The sequence below is a fragment of the Phoca vitulina genome, unplaced genomic scaffold, assembly GCF_004348235.1.
Source record: "Phoca vitulina isolate PV1807 unplaced genomic scaffold, GSC_HSeal_1.0 scaffold5, whole genome shotgun sequence".
Classification (NCBI taxonomy): Eukaryota; Metazoa; Chordata; class Mammalia; order Carnivora; family Phocidae; genus Phoca; species Phoca vitulina.
The window spans coordinates 51,082,344-51,104,977 of NW_022589708.1; the positions used below are offsets into that span (position 1 = coordinate 51,082,344).

General features: G+C 51.1%; 1 protein-coding gene across 2 annotated transcripts; it reads left to right on the plus strand.

Annotated features, from left to right (window-relative positions):
* Positions 1–16,573: 16,573 nt before the first annotated feature.
* On the plus strand, positions 16,574–21,736 carry LOC116631600 (protocadherin-8). Of its 2 annotated transcripts, none has more exons than XM_032402904.1 (4): positions 16,574–16,639; positions 16,936–19,904; positions 20,087–20,294; positions 20,773–21,736. In XM_032402904.1, exons 2-4 carry the CDS (start codon positions 17,274–17,276, stop codon positions 21,144–21,146), a joined length of 3,213 nt encoding a protein of 1,070 aa, XP_032258795.1. In that variant the 5' UTR covers positions 16,574–16,639; positions 16,936–17,273; the 3' UTR covers positions 21,147–21,736. The 2 variants fall into 2 exon arrangements, with proteins under 2 accessions (XP_032258795.1, XP_032258796.1); XM_032402905.1 differs by having other exon boundaries at positions 16,575–16,639; positions 16,936–19,613.
* Positions 21,737–22,634: the final 898 nt, after the last annotated feature.

The following is a 22,634-nucleotide window of genomic DNA, read 5'->3' on the forward strand; positions in this document are numbered from 1 at the left end:
TGTTCAGATGGGCTGAGGAACGCTCGTGTTCTATTGCATCTCAGAGTAGCACCTGGAACCTGGCTATAAAGCAGCTTAGTATGCAAATACCAATGTTGCGTGCAAAGCAGATGTGTGCTGCTTCTGCCATTTCCTGGGCATAAGCAAAACTCATAAGGTGTCAAAATCTCCAAACTACTCTTTAAAGCACTCTACCTGTTCTCACTCTGTTCAAATGTCTAAAATGATGCTTGGCACGGTCTCCATGCGATCGATCCCAGGAAGCTTCTATCAACCCTCTTGCAGATGCTCTCAGTCCTGAGCATTTCCAGAAAGAACAGTACTTTTCTTTGAATAGTCTGCCAGCTGGTCTGAGAAAAGCAGGTGCAGATCTTTTTAAATGCCACATGTACTTGCGTATTCTCCCAGCTTCCCTGCCTCCCCCTGCCACAATTTTGAGAAGGGCTTGTTTGGGTTGTTTTATTTTTTTTCTTCTACACCATTTTCCCCAAGACTACTGTTGTCAAAAGCAACAGTTATAAAAACAATGAAAAGTGTTCATACTAGTGATTTTAACTTCCAAGTGGATTCTCAACATTTTCTACGTGAAATTCTGTCTGAGCATCGGTCTAATGCATGAAGCCCCGCCAAGGTTGTTCTGGAGAAGGAAAGCGGGAACTTGACTTACCTCTTAGGACCAGTCAGCCAAAAATGGCACCCTTCTGTTGACTTTCTAAGCTCCTCTGTTCTTAGAATAAACCGACACAAGGAGCTGGGTGGAGTATTTCTTTGTGATCTTGCCATCACCACCAGCCTGCTATCACGTTAGATTTTTTTTTCCATTTTGTGCAGGAATGGAAATAAAATCGCAAGGCCCTAGCTATCTCTGATACAAGCCTGGAATAACAACTAGAGCAATGAAGAGCTCCCACCTCACTCATTGCTCTTGCAGGTAGAATTCTATTACATTTAAAAGTATCCTTTGAAATTCTGATTAGCCCCAAGCCTTTGAAAGCAGATAGTTATGCAGCAGCCCCCCTAAAGCAAAATTCTCTTGCCATCTGACAGCTCCCTAGCCTTTTGACTCCTCCACCCTCTGGAAGCCTCCGGGTCAGCCTCCTGCCTCTACAACCAGAGGTTTTGGAGCTCATTGAGGCACAGACCCTCCTGATGGGCCTATGAAACCAGGGGCAAAGGGCAGAACCAGTCTGTGTTAGGGAAGTGGATATGTAAATTGATCTGAGAGAACAGAAAGCACTCAGATATACACAACCAGAGGGACACAACCTCCATTCATTTATTCATCCTTCAAAGATTTATTGAGCACCTGCTACATGCCAGGTACTCAGCTGGCTGCTGAGGATACGATGGTGAGAAAGAGTTCCTACCCTCTAGGAACTCACAGTTTGGTGGAGGCGTCAACCTAAGGATCCCACAAACCACAAACAGCAGCTGCTGAGGCTGACGTGACAATGCGAGGTCAATGGGGTCCTGTGAGTGTGTGGTGAGGGTTCCGACCAACGAAGGCTTCCATAGGAAGTTTTGACCTGAGATCCAGGAGATGAAGACACGAGAAAGGAAACCAGAAAGGCCTTCACAAGGAAGGTGCCTGGCCCTCCATGCAATCCAACCCACACAGACGCCAGGTGTTGATTTAGCTGCCCCACTGAGATGGAATGTTTGAACTGCACAGGGCCAGTGGGGTCTCATCTGTCATTTCCTATTTTCTGAGCATGTGCTGTGGGTAAGACGCTGTGCTAGCTCTTTATGAATGTTATCACATCCATTCCTGACAGCATCCCTGGCATGTCAGTGGTACTATTATCTGCCAAGCTAAACAGGTGGAGGATTGGATTTGGCTTGTGGGTGGTAGTTTGCTGATCCCAGGTCTCGGATGCATGTGTGGTGGCCGGAGTGAGAGAAGCCATATTGGACCATGAGGTGAAAGTATCTACTGAGGAAAGCAGAGAAATAAGCTAGAAGGAGCCTGAGTCCCAGTTATCACAGAGCCCCCCTGTGAACTAGGGAACTGAGGCACAAAGAGGTTGAGCAACATTCCCAAAGCCAAGCAGAAACCAGGCTCTGTATGATTCTGAAGTCTGCAAACCTCATCCCACACCGCACCAGCTCAGATCAGAGATCTGGCATGTCAGCTTCCCAGTGTGGCAGCTGAACACTCTGAAGGCTGAGATTTTCTTCTGTAGCCTACTCAAAACTCCTCTTGTTTGAAAGTAGCTCATTCCTCCCCTCTTTCATAAAACACAGGCAACAATTTGCCCACAACGGGCTCATTAAACACCATACACACACACACACCCTTTAAGTGCTTGAAGACAAAGCACAGGCACATCACCACCTTGCTTTCTCCTCTACAGAATTGACAACCCCGTCGCCTCCCATAAAACAGTTGCCTGCACCCAGAAACAACTGCAGCATCACTTGGAGCAGGAGAGTGGACGAGGCTCCTAGCAAGGGGTCAGCAACCTCATTCCAGAAGCTGTAGGGAAGGGAACATTCTCGGACTCAGAGCCAAATTGCAGGGGTTTGCCATTGCTCTTGAGGTTTCTATCACCCTGTTGTTCTTTCAGTGTGTATGAGACTCCCAGATCCTACAAACTGGGCTTTTGGCTATCCCCAAGGGATTCAGCAGAGCCAGTCCTTCAGACACCAGAAAGGATTAGTAAAGGGCGCCATAGGCTTTTCCAATAGTAATGATCCAGGCGCAGCTTCCGACTGACAGCCAAAAAAAAAGCAGTGCTAAAACTCAGCACACTTGCATTTGCACCTTGTAAATCTCATTAGCATGTGTCACAGCTGGGTTCCAGTGTGTGGCCCTGGCAGAGACAGCCTGCCCGCTGGAATGTCGCATCTTACCAACCCCAGGGCCTACTGGTGACATGGACCACAAGTCAGTTCCATCAGCTCTCTCTGCGTGCCCCTCACCACCTTGTGGAGCACACAGAGACCCATCACGGAGTTTTATTTGTGGCCTCAGTTAATCGAGATGGGTAGAAAATCCTGGAGGTATACAGAGTACAAGACACACTCCTGGAAAATGCATGCCTCATTCTTAGCCAGAGCTCTGCTTCCACATTCTTCAGCAATCTCCTACTCTGGTGAGTTGGGCTTAACCACACATGAATGGTGTATTAGTCAGGATTAGGCTCATTTGCAAGTGACAGTAGCTTAAGCAAGACAGAACTTTATTTTTCTCCCATAAATGAAATCCAGAGGGCTCACGGGGTGGCTCTGTGAAAAGTGGGGACTTGGGCTCCTCCTGGCTTATTTTTCTGCCATCCTCGGTACATGACTTCCACCTCATGGTTCACTCTAGGCTCCATCTAGGCATCCTAGACCAGGGACGGGCAAACTAACCCCAGAAGCCAAATCCACTCCTCTGCCTGTTTTGCTGAAAAGGTCTGATTGGAACACAGCCATACTCATTTGTGTATGTATAGTCTATAGTTGCTTTCAAAGTTCAACAGCACAACTGGGTAGTTGGACAGAGATCATATGGCTCACAGCTGAAAATACTATCTGGTGCTTTACAGAAGTTTGCTGACTCCTCTTCTAGACTGAAAAAAGAAAGAAGGACAAATAAGGTCAAGGGAATCCAAGCCATTTTCCAAAAACCACATAGGACATTTCTGCTTAGAAGCTATTGCAGAATTTAGTCTCACAGCCATACCCAGCTTCCTGGAAAGCTGAGGGCCCCTACTGACCACGGCGGAGCTGGCCCCTGCAAGGGCTCCTTGCCTCTTCTGTTCCACCTTACAGACAGGCTCCCCCCTGAGGCAGGCCACCCAGACCCACACTATCATCACATCAGCCACATGGGAGGAATGACAAAAACAGAGATGAGTTGAGACAGAGACAGAGTGGTAGAGCCAGAGATCCAAGAGAGAGGCCTAGAGAGAGCTTTAAGGCAGGTGTAAAACTTTGTTTACAATACAGGTGTGGGGCGCCTGGATGGCTCAGTGGTTAAGTGTCTGGCCTTTGGCTCAGGTCATGATCCCAGTGTCCTGGGATCGAGCCCCACAAGCGGGAAGCCTGCTTCTCCCTCTCCCACTCCCCCTGCTTGTGTTCCCTCTCTTGCTATCTCTCTCTGTGTCAAATAAATAAATTTTAAAAAGAGTGTTTTACAATACAGGTGTAAAAAAACCACTATTTTTGTTAAATTCAACTTCTTTAAATTCCACATTAAATTTAGCTCTAAAACACTATCCTGCTGAACTGGTCAGAAACTCATTGTAGTCAGCACCGGGGCTCCTGTCCCCAGATTTGAGCAAAGGTCCCAGGGGCTTCCGCAGTGATGCCTCCCATCAATGAGTCACAGTGGGTATACTGGGACACCATATGGTCTCTTCAGGTGAGGCTGAGAGACCCAGAGAGGCAGACTCCCTAGACTCGCCACTCCCTCCGAGGCCTGGCCCCCTCCCCAGGGCACAACAACCTGCTACTTTCCTAACAGAGGGAAGACTCCAACCACACCCTCATTTACACCTCCAGAAACATGCCCCTTCTTGGCTTCCCCTCTGGCTCTTCAAGCAGCTTTTATTTTCTGCCCAGTAAAAAAAGAAAAGAAAAGAAAAGAAAACCCTCATAATCAAGGAAATACCAAGAATCTGACTACCCGTTGGAATGGGAAGTAGTAAGAAGAGGAATAAAACTTAATACTTGATCGACAGATGGCACCAAGTGTAACATCTGTGCTAATATCACTAGGTTTAACATCTGTGTATCTCCCCTACCCTGTAGCCCATTTGCAAGTCTCTGTGGATCCTTTAGGCCTTAACCCCAGGTTGGGTTTCCTCCTGTTGGGGGGCAGTAGGGAGGAGGAGGGAGTGAAATCTTTGGGAGAGAGGTGGACAGGTGGACATCTTGAGCGCCCCTGGAGGCAGGTCCGCAAATAGCCTGAAATTGGCTCTGATAATAACCACACCTAAATTTAAGCCTCTTCTGAAATGATCACTTATGTCAAGATCCTTATTGTCAGTAGAAATTGATGACTGCTAAGTGGTATATATCCAGACACCATCGATGAATGGAATTGGATCTCGACCTGTGGAGGGTTCCTGAGCGGGACAAGCTGAGTTAATATCCAGCCCACACACACCAGGAAAGCGGCGCCGCTTGTAAAAATACTAAAATACTGCCACCCTGGTTAGTAAAAATGCACTGCCCTGAGTTCCCAAGTGCCACCTTAGCCCCTCCGCAGCAATCTCCCCAACCTCCTGCAATCAAGCAATAAAAGAGTCAATGCCTAGCTCAGCAGGAAGCCTGCAACTCCCCTGCTCCTAGACTCATGGTACTGTCCATTCTGATGGGTCAGTGCCCATGCCTTACTGGTTGCTGAATATTTTGAAATCATCCTAGATGAGAATGTTTTGAAGAGGGAGAAACATGAGAGGCAAAGAGAGGACTCCCTTCTGGGGTCACCATGCACAGCTGTGCAGGCTGTTCACTGCGTAAGTTCTCCTGTCTGAGGTAGCCACTGGGAACTGAATTCCATCCTGTGCTCTGCTTGCCAAGTGCTGTGCCCTGGCACGGGACTGCATCCATCCAGAGAAAAGGGAGCCTTTTTCTTTTTTTTTTTTTAAAGATTTTATTTATTTATTTGACAGAGAGAGAGAGACAGCGAGAGAGGGAACACAAGCAGGGGGAGTGGGAGAGGGAGAAGCAGGCTTCCCGCTGAGCAGGGAGCCCGATGCGGGGCTCGATCCCAGGACCCTGGGACCATGACCTGAGCCGAAGGCAGACGCTTAACGACTGAGCCACCCAGGTGCCCCAAGGGAGCCTTTTTCTAAAGCACACAAAGGTGCTGTGTGTTCCAGCAGCCGGTTCACTTCAGAAGCGATTTTAATCATCCAGGCCTGAGTGGAAGAGACCTGACTTAGGGTGAGAGTCAGCCTGAGAAGTCAGAAGTAAATTTTTCCTTGCCATTAATCAGCCAGGAGCCCTTGCAGACACTATTTAATTTCTCTGAGCCTCAGTTTCTTTAAGAATTATCATTAGAGCTATTTTATACAGCGGTTGAAAAAATTAAATTAAGTAAGTGAACTGCCTGACACAATGTGTGGCAAGAATCAAGTGCGCAACACCCGTAACCATTACTAGAAATACTACTGCTATTATTCTCAGCAAAGGGCTGTGTTCTAAGTCTTGGAAATACCTACAGGGCAGGACAGGACATAAGGAGAGCCATCTGGAACATATTAAAAGGATGCGTGACAAGTAACAAACTTCCCAAGATGTGTACTGGGACCATGCCCCTTTCTCCTAGAGACAGAATTTAATATGTGAATGTGATTTTGATAAATGATATGTAATATGAGCTTATCTATGAATGAATTGGAATTACCTCTGAGCTGGGTCTGGCAACAGGAGAGCTGAAGGCAGGGAAAGAGTGATGCCATGTAGACCCTGATGAAGGAGAAAGAGTCCACGAAGGCCAGGTGCTGAAGTCACTTTGACCAGCCAGGAGTTGAGCAGAGGTGAATGGGAGGCAGCCAGCCCTGCTTTAGGGAACTGGAATCAGCCTGAGGGCTCTCAGGGAAGAGGGGCCAAATGTTTCCAGGAATGGAACCTGGAGCAGGCAGAACAGTCTGGAAGTGGGGCATTGCATCTGTGGTATCTTGACTTCCTAGTAGTACTGACCAAGGTCTGGCACCTCCTACCTTGGCCCCATGGGCCTTAGGATGTCTGTGTTGAGCCAAATATTGGACACTGAGTCTGCCCGGACCACCTCTCCAGACTCACGCTTACAAAATGAACCCGGTGTCTCCTGCATATGTGCAGAGACAGAGATCAATATCATGGCCCTGGTACAATTGAAAGAGATGTTATTGCATTCATTCATTCATTCATTCATTCCAACACATATTTATTGGTGAGTTCTTTACACCAGGCACTAAGGATAAAGCAGTGAACAATCTCCTCTCTGACCCTGTCCAGCCTCTAGCCACCACCCCCACCCCAGCGGAGCAGAGGTCTACCCTTCTTCCTTTTACCATGGCCCCACACTTCTTAGATCAAAGGTGCTGAAAACCTGCCATGGACTTCAGATCTAGCCCTGCTCTTGTGCTTCAGCAGTTGCTCTGAGCTGCTTTCCCTCCTTCCTCATCTCCCGCCCTCCACACTTGTCTGCAAACTGGCTCGGTGTCGCTTTAGGGCAAGCAAGCCCATCAACCCTAAGGCTTACTGTGTTCACGGCTTTACGGCTCCCAAAAGGCTCTGCCTCCCTTATATCATGGAACCCTCACCTCAGGTGGGACAGGTGGGGGCAAGAATTAGCCACCTCATTTAACAAATTTAGAAACAGGCTGTTTAGGATACCTGCATAGGATATTGTGTCTCCTCAAGTTTTCTAAATTCTATATTAAAATATTGCATTACTTTCTGTTACTTATACCTCGCCTACTTCAAAAAAGAAGTGAATATTATATTATATTCATCTCTAATAGGAGATATTCTAGTCTCTGAGTCTTTTGGATATTGACGGTTATAAATAGAGCCTAGGAAGTACACAATGGCAATTATTCCTGCCCTATGCTTACTCCCAAGTCCAAGGCTTGGCCGAAAATAACCCCTCCTTGTCACAAGGAGTTTGCTGAGCCATCTTCCCCCTTCTTCAGTGAGCTCCCAGAAGCTGATCTTCTCTCCTGGGAATTGATCGCTAAATTTTAGATCCCTGTGTCGCACTCCCCACATTACACTGAAGCCGTGTGATGGTGTATTGCCTTCCCAGTGACCAAAACATCCTCCCAAGTGAGAGCGTATACTCCGGTGCCTCGCATTGTGGATGGCAAACACAATGATGAACTAAATTGTCCTTTCTAAACACTGTTCCTGATCCCTTCTCTATTGATTACACTGGCTCCCCAGATGTCAATACTCACATGCATGTTGTTCTCAGTATTTGTTTAGCTGCCCTTTACTTCCGCCTGCATGATTATAAACTCCTAAAAGGCAGAGCATTTGACCCCACTGGAAAAGCACTGCATAGTTCCATACTCTGAAAGCTGCTTAGTAAAATGTTTTTGATCCTGGTAGTGGGTTGATGGTGGTAAAAGTAAAAGCCATTAGGACTGTGATTAATGAAGATACTTTATGCAAGTTTTCCCCCAAGCACAGGTGAGAGGACATGTAATCCCATTACCAATACTCAATCTTTCACTCTTGGGGGATTTCCTTACTAATTAGTCTGAAGCTGTAATTTAGCCTATACTTTAAGGAATGTGTCACATGAGGACACTTCTAATTTATTTCTGACCTTCCTTGAATTTAGAGGCACATATGCCTTTGACCAGCCTTTCTCCCAACTGCTATTTTCCTGCTGCAAAAAAAAAGTAATAGTTTATCCAAGACCTGAGAAAGGGAGGCAAGCCCAGAGCCCATGCTTTGGCACTCGGCCTGTCTAAGGGTTTGGTCCTGCTCTCCTGCTTTGTTCCCTCAAAACCACCTTCTAATAACGAAGCAGAATGTGCTTTGCACTACATTACCAGGACTTGGAAATGGACAAAGAAATGTAAGCAGAAGTGAAGTCTGTCATATGTGGGTGGAAACTTTAAGAGCCAATACACAATTTGTTGCATTCCCTCTTCCTTCTGCCACAGCAAGGAGAAAGTCCCATATGGTGGCTACTCTCTCAGTCTAGGTGCCCAAGTGAGGAGAGCATGCAGCATTTCCCCAGCCTACCTGTGATGGACATGCAGAGAAAGCAAGAAATACACTTGCTGTTTTAAGCCACTGAGATTTGGGGGTTGTTTGTTACTGAAGCATACCCTGGCCCATCCTGACTGATACAATTATCCTAAGTAAAGGAACTCCTACCCCAAACTTTGATAAGATATACTTTGCTATCACCCCTGAATTTCTTCCTGGAGGCCTACCTCCACAGTTGACCTATGTGAGCAGCCTTTCTGACCCCCAGAGATTCCATGTCCCCTGTATCACTAGACACTCCCTCCAAAATAGTCGACTCACAACATTCCACTCCTGGAAAGAGCCACTCCACTCCTCCTTTTCCAGAAGTCCAGCTAAAGCTTCCACTGGGGTTTGATGGAAAGGTGTGTAATCCATCACACATCCCATATTGTTCCCTCCTCCCAGCTCCCAGCCCTGAAGGATGCGGGGCCAGCAGGGCCCCCTGGCCACTGAGGGAACAGGAGTCACCCAGTCGCCATGTTCTGACAGCTTGTCACATTATTTTTCCCTGTGGGGGCTCTGATCCCTCCATCTAACCTTCTTCTCAGTCCCCTGAGACCATGGGCCTCTATACAAGGCTCCCCAGGCAAAGCAAAGCAAGATTGATGCCCTACAAACGGCCTGCCATGCCCGGGAGGGCTCTCTGTTCAATGAGTGGAGCAGCCCATTCTTCCCCATCTCGGGTTCCCACACTGGACACCAAAGCGGGAGCTTGGAGCCAGGGTGGCAAGAATTCAACCTTTATTCATCCCGGAACACAAATGATCTGCCACACTCCCCTAATCTCCCTAGCCCTCTCACCTCACCTACTCCAAATCTTTCTGAAGGGCCCGGGCCTTCCTGGAGGATAACATGTGATTCACACTGCCCTTTGGACAGAAGGGCTGGAGCCCAGAGAGGATCAGAAAGTTTGGAGGAAAAATATCCATTTACATATTGACCAAGGACGGAGCGTTTTCCCCTGCTGTGCCCACCCCCACCCATGTGCCTCTTTCCTCATTTGGCCCTTATTACCCTAGCGTTTGAGGACTGTAGGCAGGATTGTGCTGCAGAAGAATCATGAATTAGCATTAATGTTGATGATTATTTGCATCCACATTTCCCCTGCACTGCAGGTAAAAGCCTCCTAAGGGTTTGGGCCTAAGAGCACAGCTTCAGGGACTTGGGGGGGTGGTGGGAAGGGGGCTGTGGAGCACTACATATAAAAATGATTTCATCTAAATTCCTGGAGTGGTTTCATAGACCAAAGCACCTCTGAAGGACAAAAAGACAACTGTAAAATTACCTGAAAATAAATGCTTCTAAAGTGTTCAGAAATAATCCAGGGTGAGGAGAATCGGGAGGCCGATAACTAATCCGTCAGCTTCTTTTTTTTTTTTTTATCCCACATCTAGACTTTTTTTCTTCCAAGGCCACAGCCTGTCACCATGCAGTTTATCAGCCGTCACTCCGTCTCGATTCTGGGTGATATGAGATCAATGGCCTAAAACTGCTCTCAGATCTACGGAGAAATTTATAACACCAGCCTCTGCTGTACCCTGGCTGGGCCTGGGTCCCAGGGCTCTGAGGGTGAGGCTGCCATGCAGACTTCATTTCCATTTCAAAAGTGAATTGTGACCCACTTGGAGCAGGCGAGTTCAAGCCATCAGATGCAAAGGAAGGCCTGAGTCAGAAGTCTTCAGCACTTACAGAACAATGACTTTGAGGAAAGAAAAAAGAGACACCAGCCAATGATTAAAATTCTCTCTGCCTTGACAAGGCTCTAGCTCCCTGCTTTAATTTCTTTTGAATCATGTGCGATTTATTAATAACAAAACCCCAAATTTGCAACAACATGTTTTAGGCTCTGAAAGCAATTAATCATTCAATTTACCTAACTACAGAACTCCTGAGCATGGTTTGAGCAGAGATTTGTGGTTCTTTTGATCCTCACTGAGGGCTCCTTTGGTTATCTACAGCCTCTTTTCTTCCCCCATGAACTGTGTAATTTGGTCCTAATTCTGCCTCAGAGTGCCCATGAACCATAGCAAGGTCCTAGGAGCCCAGGCCACATCCCATATCCTATACTTTCCAACGAAAGAGCTCCAGGGAAATTCTTCATCGCCCCCTCTCCCCCCCAACACACACACTGAATCCTTGGGTGATAAGGGGAACACTGGCTTTCTGTCCACAACCCCAGGCCGTGGGCAGCTAGAGAACATGCAGCTCCTCACCGCCCCCATTCCCACCCCCACCATTTGTCTTGGACAGATGTCCAACAGAAAATGTTCTGTGGGGACTCTGGACTTGCTCCTAGCTGAACCCAGAGAAGCCTCAGCTTTCTGAGCAAAAAGAAAATCCTGCTGCCTGCCCGACTTCTCCTTGGAACCAGACATCCGAGAGGAGGTTCCCAGGAGGAACGGCATTCTCAAAGAGGACTGGCAATGCCGGAGTCCACCCACCAGCTTCTCCTGCCGTGCTGGCCCCAGCGCCCCTCCAGCCAGCGGGGAAGGCAGGCTGGCACATATGGAAGTGGTCCTCGGGCTGGACCCACAGACAGCAAGTGCCCTCTCAGTGCATGCCTCTCTGTCCTGAGTCTCTTGGGATTCTGCCAGACCACAAACTAGCCAGTCACTGTTCCCAAACCAGTCACTTCAGAGAGTTGCCCTTCACCTTCCTCCCAGATCAGAGTCTACCAGTTTAGGCTTTGTCCCACTTCCCTGCCCTGCCCCTCCTCCGCCCTCCCTTTACCCTGGTGAACCTGTGATTTCTGAATGACATCCTTCAACCCCGTTGCCTAAGAGTAGAACTGGAATTCTTTAACGCAGTATATGAAGCACCAACCTGCTCACTCTGACTTTCTTTGCCCCAGTGCCCCTCCCCCAGCCACTCATGGCAACCTACACCCCAGCCCTTGGATCTTCACACCCTTGAGCTTGCTATTCCTTCAGGAGGGAAAGCCCTATTCATCTCCACCCTTTCCTCACTCTTTCTACCCCTAGCTCATGTCTACTCATCCTTCAAAACTCAGCTCAAATGTTGCCTCCTGCAGGAAGTTTTCCCTGCACATCTCTGCCCCCTAGCACAATTGGGCCCCCCTCCTCTGGGTTCACGCGGGCACGCAATGCATACTTGTACCACTGCTCTTGACATGAGGCATGTGTTCGGGTATCCCACTCCCCTAAGAACTGTGGGCAGCCACCTGGCATGGGCTGCCGGGTAGGCCTCCATCACAGCAATCCTCACACCTGATGGTGGGTCTCCTTCTTCTTCTAGAATTCCAGCCTCAGGGCTAGCACATAGAGTCTATGATTTCTTTTGTTCTTCTTCTTCTTCTTCTTTTCTTTCCTCTTCTTCTTCTTTTTCTTCTTCTTCTTCTTCTTCTTCTTCTTCTTCTTCTTCTTCTTCTTCTTCTTCTTCTTCTTCTTTTTTAATAAAGCTAGGAGAGAAGCATAGAACAGATTCTCCCTCATAGCCCTCAGCAGGACCCTGTCCACACCTTGAGGTTGGACTTCCAGCCTCCAGAATATTGATTTCTATTGGAAACCAGGCAGTTCATGGCAGCCCTAGTAGATGAACGTTAAGGGGAAGCACTGGGTCAAACACTGGCTCCATGTAAGTCACAGGAAATCACCTGGTGCTCCTGAGCATCCTAAGAATGAAAGTCTTCTGGAATGTTCCTGCCCTCTCCCCCCAGAATAATGGGTTGCTGTTCACTGAATATTTGTCTCTGTAGGTGGTTTGTCATGATACATGGCTTTTGTGGAAATGAGTGGTGAAAAAGTCCCCTGGAAACTCCTTTTTGCCATCATCTGATCTCAACCAGAGGGTAAGGTACCAAAAGATTTTGAAATGACATGCCTTAAAGTTACTTGAACCCTCACATGAAAATTTTTCTCCTTCCTTTGGGACCTATAAACCTACAACTATATCTATTATTATTTCCAGAAGGGTGGGAGAAAAAAAGGAATCAGAAGGATAGTTGTAACTAAAGCAAAGAAGCAGACAGGAAATAGGAGGGTTGTTTTTTTGTTTTGTTTTGTTTTTTGTCTTTCTGAACAAATACCTCACCTGTAAAATAAGAGGTTTAGATGATCCAGCCTCTGATGTTCCTTCCTCCTGCTTTAAAAGGAAATGATAATTAACACGTGCTCAGAGCTTCCTAAGCACCTGACACTGTATTATCTTACACAGTCCTCCAGTCAACTTTACAAGGTATTACTATTAGCCCAGTTTACAGAGAGATCAATTAACTTGCCCCGGGCCACACAGCAATTCAATGGTATCAGATTTGAACCCAAGTTGGATGTTGTAATCAATAGCCGTGTTTTGTTTCTTGTCAGGTTAAGTGGGTATCCCAGAGCATCCTGACACACAGAACATACAAAAGGATGAATGGCCCAAGACCTGGACATGGTCCAGGGTTTGTGAGCATCTGGCACTGGGCTCAATCCAAAAATCAATGTTTAAACAACAGTCACCTTTACCCTCAAACTGTCTCACTGTCTGACTGCTGAGTTTGAATCAGGACTATGGAGGATGTTGCTCTGTGGGTATTAAAGTTTAAAAGTCACAATGCCAGTATCAGCAGCCCAATAAACGGGCAGGGAGGTGCATTTTAAAAAAATATAAAGTTAGCATTTGGAGTGTAGAAAAGATTTTGGTTGCATTTCTAGAGAGCAAACCCCAGCAAAACCCAGCGACTTAGGAATTCTGAGAGATTTCTACAAAGTATGCTTCTGTTACAAGAATGAATTGGCTGCCTCTGAAGAGCTGCCTCCGTTCTCTGCTTGGAGGAGCACTTGCTGCAAACTTTCCTGGAAGGTTTATCGGAGGGAGTGAGCCTGTTGAAGGAAAAACGATGGGCCCTGGTCTTATATATTTTTTAAATAGTTAAAAGGTTAAAAAATACCCCTCTCCCCATCCATCCTTAGAATTACACTTTCCAGCCAAGTCTAGTTCCCTTTCCTGGTAGATATAATCCTAATTAAAAATAAATTACATGCTGTATAGAACTTGAAATGGAAAAGATAATCCTATTACATATGAGAATATATCCTGATTTTCTTTCCCCCTAAACTGTGGGAGATATCAGATCAGGCTGAGCCCCCCATTGTCGCCGCTTTGAAAACTTTCCTAGAGCCCTAATCCGTCACGTGACGCCCGTGTCAATCTCGGGGTCTGCACGCGAGTTTCACAAAGCAGGCATTAGGCTCGGCAACAGAAACCCAGCTTTGCGGAGCCCGCAACATTTGCATTCCGAGAAAACGCCGGCCATTGTGGGCTGTGTTTGTTCTCAGGATTGCGAGACTGTTGCCTGCGAAGTTGCTAAAACCTAAAGAAAGGGGCTCCTCTGAGCCAGCCTGGGCCTTTGGTATGATAACAAGTCGATTTGAGCTGCTTTTGTGGGGCTGGATCAGCGCTGGGGGACGGCAAGCTCCCCCCCCCCATTCCCCCCACTGCTCCGGCCCCACCTCCCCGGACATTTTGCTTCCCCCGGGAGTTGCTGTAGGCGCTGATGCGCTATTTTAAATCGTATTTCCATAATCTGGAGGCCGCAGGCGGCGGGGCCCGGAGCTCGTTCTGCTCGCGTGCCTTCACACCTCTACCGCCGGCTCGAAAGGCCCTGTTCGCTGCTCTCCTCTGCTGCCCTCCGCCCTGGGCTCCGCGCCCCGCGCTTCCTGGCGCCGCCGCGGTCGGGGTCACTTCCGAGCGGCCGAGTCGCTAGCCCAGGATAGAATGCTTCGGACCTGCTACTAGCCGCCCCCCCCCCCACCTCCCGCCTGTTGGTTTCTGGCTGCTCGCCCATTCCCCCACCCCAGCACGCCTTCCCGTATTTCAGTCTTGAGAATGAGCATGATGACGCGAAGCGCTTTGAGTAAAAATATTAGATAGTTTTGATTCTCCAGCAGAGCAAAGATAAAACCAATTTAAACAGCGAGCGGCTGGGGTCCTGGGGTCCAGGCCAGAACTGAGATGCGCGGGGACGCAGGAGGAGCAGGCGTGGGGTCGGGCTCCCAGCCACTCGCGACCGTGCTCTAGCCAATTATCTACTCACGGGAACAGCTGAAAACATCTTTTCTCTGCGACTCTGGCCCCACTGCCCCCCCCCCCCCCCCCCGGTTCCCGCCCCTCCTCCCCCACCCTCTTGCGGACCCTCCCTCTAGGGGTTACCCTAGGCGGGGGGGGGGCCCCCCCCCCCCCCCGGGGTTCTGTTTCTGCTCGGGGGGGGGGGGCCCGGGGGGGGGGGGGGGGGGGGGGGGGGGGGCGGGACCCTGGGAGCACTAAAGGTCACCAGCAGGCCCCAGGCCAGGGTTGGAGTGATGCGGGGCTCGGAGAGAAGAACAGAAAGTTCTTTTGGCTGTGCATACCCCCACCCCCCCACCCCCCGGGAAATGTCCCTTGGGCAGAAGCCGAGAGAGCGCAAGCTATTTAATTGGTAGCTGGGCGGGGGGCAGAGGGGAGTGGAAGAGAAGGTTGGGAATTGGGCTCCTGTAGGGGGCGTCGCCCTTTCCTAGTCCCTGCGCGGCTGCAGTTGCCTGGCGTCTCTGCTTTTGGTAATACCAGGGCAGCAAGGCGGAGAAGGCGGGGAAAGGAACCCAGAGGAAAGATCGCTCCGAGGAACCCTCCAACTGTCCATCGCCCGCCGTCTTCCCTATCGCAGAAGAGCTTTTATTTATTAATCGCTGGGAATGCATTTTTTTTCTCTTTGGCAATTTCAGGGCCCCTACTTCATTCTCCCTCACCCCAACTGCACCCCCACCTCCCTATTTGGTCTCCCTACTCTGGGGGGGGGGGTGAGGGGAACCTCCTGCATGCCTTCCGAAAAGACCCCAGGACACATTCACTTGGGTTTGAGGGAAAGGAAAACACAGATGGATGCTGACAGCAGGACTAAAATCTGGATTCGGAAAAACGTTTACTAAATGCAGTCTGCTTATCAAATCCATCGCCTTAAAAAAAAAATTCTCCCAGTGCGTGGCTTTTGTTTTTACCTCTCTTCCTTCGCGTGTATTTGCATAACCTGCTCAATAAAGCTCTTCAATGGGAATTCGTCTTGCTCCCGCTTAGAGCTCCAACTCCCTAGTCATCACGGATTCTGGGGGTGGGGGTAATACCTGTGGGGGGCCGCGCCAAGCCTGGCTAGCCCGGGGATCCGCCCAGCCCCGAGTTTGGCAATACCGAAGCTCCACACGTTCGTAGGCAGATGGTTAAGTTCCCCCAGGTTCGTGCCAGGTTTCAACGTCATGCTGTGATTTTGTTCTTCTGGAATGGGATGAGTGTTGCTTCTCGGAGCAGCCCTATTAGAACAGAAAGAAAATCCTCTAAATAGGCGGAACAAGGCATCAGGAGGGAAAGTTCTCTAAATGCACTTTAATACGAGCCGGGTATTGTGTGGAATTCAGCGCCCATCACCGTTTAGCCGGAGAGTTATGGCAGTGATTGGGGATGAATAGAGGAACATAATGGATACATGTGGCGTTTGCTCATTATGTTCAAGTTAGCCCAACTCCGCTGTGGAAACTGTTCAACTTTCTCTCCCCTTAGCTTGTCACAGTGAAATAATACAGACATTGGGGCCTCCAATGGGATCGCCTGCCACGCCATTCTATTTCCACTGCTAACGAGGGCTTCATAAGCCTTTGATACAGTCTGATCTTTGAAACCTTTCCAAATCTCCTCAAGCTTATGCTAAATCCTATTTGGAACTTTTTTTTCCTGGCCTACTAGCGTCCAAGGCTTAAGAAAGCCATTTGGACAGTGACATGCATACTAACACATCGCAGAGCTCTTTTCTGAAAGGGAAGTGGCAGCCCTGATCGCCGAGGCTCACATGAGCAAAACACAATTGCGTACACAAATTTGAATAAAATCAATTTTCATTCGTCCTTGGAGCTCCTAAATCGAGATGCTATTTCCGAGTGCCTTGGGAAGCTGGGAGAGAAGACTAGCAAGACCTTAAAAGGCTGAACAAGTAGGTGGAGGGAAAAGGGCGAGGTTTGGAACCTTCCAAGGTGCAAAACGCAGAAAGTGGGTGGGGGGGGGGGCGGGTCCCAAGCCACCCGGGCGAAATCCAAGCGTGTTTGTTTTCAGTTCAAGCAGCCGGCCCTGGACAGGCACAATTAACAAAACCATCCACTCCTTTACTCCCGGCGACCTGTGCCAACTCCTCTGTATTCAGGGCGCTGACAGGAAAGGAAAAAAGGCGAAAGGAGTTAAAGAAACAAAGAAAAGATTCCCTAATTTTCCTTTCTTGTTTTCCCCTCTAAGCCTTTCCACATTAAAGGGATTGTCAGAGGCTGGCGTAGGAGCGGCGCGAGGGCGAAGCTGCCATTGGCTGCCCGGCTCTGGTGATTTGCATATCGGCTGCTATAAAAGCAGAGGCGGCGCGCAGCGGCGCAGCTCCAGCCGGGAGAAGGAAGGGGGATTGTATAGTGTGGGTAGGTCGGCGCGTCCTCAGAGCCCACCGGAACCTCGAGCTGCAGCCCACAGATCTCCTGCACACGGCTCGCAAAGAGCGTGCTCCTAGGAGCCTGCGACTCACACCCGGACCTGCAAACCAGAGAGGAATTGTTCAGCCTCTAGGAATAGCACTTGGGGCTGGCGGCATGAGTCCAGTGAGGCGCGGGGGCAGCCCCTGCCTTTTCCCTTTACAGCTCTTCAGCCTCTGTTGGGTGCTCTCAGTGGCCCAGAGCAAGACAGTGCGATACAGCACCTTCGAGGAGGATGCCCCTGGCACGGTCATCGGGACCCTGGCTGAGGACCTGCATATGAAAGTATCTGGAGACACAAGCTTCCGCCTGATGAAGCAGTTCAACAGCTCGCTTCTCCGGGTGCGCGAGGGCGACGGGCAGCTGACCGTCGGGGACGCGGGCCTGGACCGGGAGCGGCTGTGTGGCCAGGCGCCACAGTGCATGCTGGCCTTCGACGTGGTCAGCTTCTCGCAGGAGCAGTTCCGGCTGGTGCACGTGGAGGTGGAGGTGAGGGACATCAACGACCATGCGCCGCGCTTCCCGCGGGCCCAGATCCCCGTGGAGGTGTCCGAGGGTGCAGCTGTGGGCACGCGCATCCCCTTGGAGGTGCCTGTGGACGAGGACGTGGGGGCCAACGGGCTGCAGAGCGTGCGCCTGGCCGAGCCTCACAGCCCCTTCCGCGTGGAACTGCAGACGCGCGCGGACGGCGCCCAGTGCGCGGACCTAGTGCTGCTACAGGAGCTGGACCGCGAGAGCCAGGCCGCCTACAGCCTGGAGCTGGTGGCCCAGGACGGCGGCCGCCCGCCGCGCTCCGCCACGGCCGCCCTCAGCGTACGAGTGCTGGACGCCAATGACCACAGCCCGGCCTTCCCGCAGGGCGCCGTGGCCGAAGTGGAGCTGGCGGAGGACGCTCCCGTGGGCTCGCTGCTGCTCGACCTGGACGCGGCCGACCCCGACGAGGGCCCCAACGGCGACGTGGTGTTCGCCTTCGGGGCCCGCACCCCGCCCGAGGCGCGCCGCCTCTTCCGCCTGGACCCGCGCTCGGGCCGCCTCACCCTGGCAGGACCGGTGGACTACGAGCGCCAGGACACCTATGAGCTGGACGTGCGGGCCCAGGACCGCGGTCCAGGGCCCCGGGCCTCCACCTGCAAGGTCATCGTGCGCATCCGCGACGTCAATGACAACGCTCCGGACATCACCATCACCCCGCTGGCCGCCCCGGGCGCACCTGCCGCCTCTCCCTTCGCCGCCGCAGCCGCCGCCGCCGCTCTCGGGGGTGCGGACGCGACCTCGCCGACCGGGCCCGGGACGCCTGAGGCCGGCGCCGTGTCTCTGGTGCCAGAGGGGGCGGCGCGCGAGAGCCTGGTGGCGCTGGTCAGCACCTCGGACAGAGACTCGGGCGCCAACGGGCAGGTGCGCTGCGCCCTCTACGGGCACGAGCACTTCCGGCTGCAGCCGGCCTACGCGGGCAGCTACCTGGTGGTGACCGCGGCGTCGCTGGACCGCGAGCGCATCGCCGAGTACAACCTGACGCTGGTGGCCGAGGACCGCGGCGCGCCCCCGCTACGCACCGTGAGGCCCTACACGGTGCGCGTGAGTGACGAGAACGACAACGCGCCAGTCTTCACACGGCCGGTCTACGAGGTGTCCGTGCGTGAGAACAACCCGCCCGGCGCCTACTTGGCCACGGTGGCCGCCCGGGACCCCGACCTGGGCCGCAACGGCCAGGTCACCTACCGGCTGCTGGAGGCTGAAGTAGGCCGTGCCGGGGGCTCGGTGTCCACCTATGTGTCGGTGGACCCGGCCACCGGGGCCATCTATGCGCTGCGCAGCTTCGACTATGAGACGCTGCGCCAGCTCGACGTGCGCATCCAGGCGAGCGACGGTGGCTCCCCTCAGCTCTCCAGCAGCGCCCTGGTGCAAGTGCGGGTACTGGACCAGAACGACCACGCACCGGTCCTGGTGCACCCGGCGCCGGCCAACGGGACCCTGGAAGTGGCGGTCCCCGGGCGCACGGCAAGGGACACTGCCGTGGCGCGCGTGCAGGCCCGGGACGCGGACGATGGTGCCAACGGGGAGCTGGCATTCGAGCTGCAGCAGCAGGAGCCGCGAGAAGCCTTCGCCATCGGCCGCCGCACGGGGGAGATCGTGCTCACAGGCGACCTCTCGCAGGAGCCGCCGGGCCGCGTGTTCCGGGCGCTGCTGGTCATATCCGACGGCGGCCGTCCCCCGCTCTCCACCTCTGCCACCGTCAGTTTCGTGGTGACAGCAGGCGGCGGGCGAGGGCTGGTGGCGCCCGCCAGTGCGGGGAGCCCTGAGCGTTCTCGCCCGCCCGGCTCTCGACTCGCGGCGTCGGGGCCGGCCCTACAATGGGACACGCCGCTGATCGTCATCATCGTGTTGGCCGGGAGCTGCACGCTGCTGCTGGCCGCCATCATCGCCATCGCCACCACCTGCAACCGCCGCAAGAAGGAGGTGCGCAAGGGGGGGGCCCGCCGGGAAGAGCGGCCCGGGGCGGCGGGCGGCGGAGCCTCGGCTCCCGGCTCCCCGGAGGAGGCTGCCCGGGGAGCCGGGCCCAGGCCCAACATGTTCGACGTGCTCACCTTCCCTGGCAGCGGCAAAGCGCCCTTTGGCAGCCCCGCGGCCGACCCGCCCCCGCCCGCGGCCGCCGCGGCCGAAGTGCCGGGCTCGGAGGGCGGCAGCGCCACCGGGGAAAGCTCCTGTCACTTCGAGGGGCAGCAGCGGCTCCGCGGCGCGCACGCCGAGGTGAGGCCTTCCTTCGGCTGGGCGCCCCCCTCCGTGCTCCGCGGACAGGCTGGGGGAAGGGACTGGAGGGGTCTGGGTGTGCCTGGATGCCTAACCTGTCGCACTTATTTTTTGTTTCTTGTCCAACCCCCACCTCACCCCCTCTCCCCCGCCCGCCCCGCTTCCCCCATTCCTTCCTGCAGCCCTACGGTGCCTCCCCCGGCTTCGGAAAGGAGCCGGCGCCCCCTGTGGCGGTCTGGAAAGGACACTCTTTCAACACCATCTCTGGCCGAGAAGCGGAGAAGTTCAGCGGAAAAGACAGCGGCAAAGGGGACAGTGATTTCAACGACAGCGATTCTGACATCAGCGGGGACGCTCTGAAAAAGGATCTCATCAACCACATGCAGAGTGGTGAGGACACTTCTTTCCTGCCAAGTTCAGCGTTCCTCCTCTCCCTCCCCTGCTGCCCTCCTGTCAATCTCCGTTCCAGCCCCCTCCCTTTTCCCCACTTTCTTCAGTCCTCGAGTTTGGGATCCCTGCCTTCCTCAGACAGCCGATTTCAAAATGTCACGTCGAGGCAGCTCCACCACTTGAATAAAGAACACTCCCATCCTGTTAGGTGGAGGCAGGGGTGATCCTAGCTCCCTGAGGAGGGGAATTCTGCGGAGTTCCTTAACTTGCTTCCAACAAAAGAAGCTGAGCCAACTTCGGATGAAGGTGGCTTTATAGGAAGCAGTGTTTCTTTCAAATCTTGAATCACCGCGCTCACTCTCATACTCGCTTTTCTTTTCAGCCGCCCTGACCTGCCTGACATTCTGAAGAGGGAGGCATAGTTGTGTGCAATCTCAGTAATCATCCTCACGCTCTCTCCCTTTCTCTTTTATGTTAGGACTGTGGGCGTGCACCGCTGAGTGTAAGATCCTGGGCCACTCTGACCGCTGCTGGAGCCCGTCATGCGGAGGGCCCAACACGCATCCCCCGGCTCACCCACCAGCGCAGATGTCTACCTTCTGTAAGAGCACGTCCCTGCCTCGGGATCCTCTGCGCAGGGACAATTACTATCAGGCCCAGCTGCCCAAGACAGTGGGGCTGCAGAGCGTCTACGAGAAAGTGCTACACAGAGACTATGACAGGACAGTCACCCTGCTCTCCCCTCCCCGTCCAGGGAGGCTCCCAGACTTGCAGGAAATCGGGGTACCCCTCTACCAGTCCCCCCCTGGCAGGTACCTGTCCCCAAAGAAGGAAGCCAATGAAAATGTGTAACCCCATGCTGCATGTGTTCACAACTTATACAGGTCACTCCGAGAAGCCCCTAAGTTATTGACTGGTTTCAGTGTTGTATATATTAAATATGCAAGATGTGCCTTAAAATGAAGCTGTTGGAAGCTATTTCCAATCACATTGGTACTGTTTGGTATTTGCAAACAAAAATGTAGTTAATGTAATTTTTATGAAATGTGTGCAGTATTTAATTTTTCTTATCATGCTATTGACTTTAATTTCACTTGCAGCTTGCCATTTTCTTAGTGTTTTTAACCTGTACATTGTGTAATGTAATGTTTGTATATAATGAAATTTTGTTATATTTTTATAAAATAAAAGCTAAAGTGGAAGTTATTGCCAAAGGAACTGTCTGTAAGACAAAAAAAAGTGGGAATTACTTAATGGAAATTTATCTTTCACCTGAAACAACCTAGTGTTTGAGAATTTTTGCCTTGCCAAGTATACCTTGTATATCTTGAGTCTGTGGTAGATTTCAAGTTCAATGTTATTTAATTACATTTGGTTTTCTGTAAACCGAACCATGTCACTTATAAGCACAGTAATAAAGGATTTGTCCTGTGTTTGAAGAATCTGCTAATTGCTTTTCATGAAGCTGCCTACAGTTAGACATTCACAAATAATCTGAGTACCAGAATTAAACCTTCTTTCAAGTGCTAATTATTTGGGCATCATTAATATTCACAGCGATATTAAACTTCCAAGTATTGGAAAGTCTCATCTGAGTATTAAAAATACTTTATTTTATAAATCATGCACATCTCCATTTACATCAGGCACTCTATAAAATTCTTGTCCTCATTTATTCACTCAACAGATATTTATGGTGGCATCTACAAAAAGTAGAGAAAGCTGTTTGGGCTGTTCATACACTAATTAAACATCTGTTGAGTTTTTATGAACTGCAGTAACTCCCCTAAGAGCTGTGGTTCGAGGTTAGGAAGACATAGTCTCAAGGAGCTCTTAGCATATTAGGATGTTAATAGCAAAAACACACTCAAATGTATGGGTGAAATGACATGGTACTTGGGATTTGCTTTAAAATATTCTAGAAGAAAACACGGGGCTATATGAAACGAGACTGATAAAATACTGATTCTTGTCAACACTGGCCTGGGTACATGTTGGGGGGGGGTTAATTATACCAATCTATTCGTGTGCTTGTGTGTACTTAATGTTTGTTATGGAAGGTTTTTGACAAGGCACTCAAAAGACCTATGCCTATATCTTATACTCTATGCATTCATTTCATTTGAAATTAAAATGATAATAATGAGTGCTAACATTTACTGAGCAAGCTTTAATAAGAGCCAAGCTCCTCACAAAGCACTCTGCATGAATTATCTCATTAATCCTCAAACTACCCCCATGAGATTTACAGATAAGGAAATTAGGGCACAGCAAGTTTAGGTAAAATGCCCAAAGTCACACAGCTAATCAGTGGCCAGAATAAAGTTCAAACCCAGATTA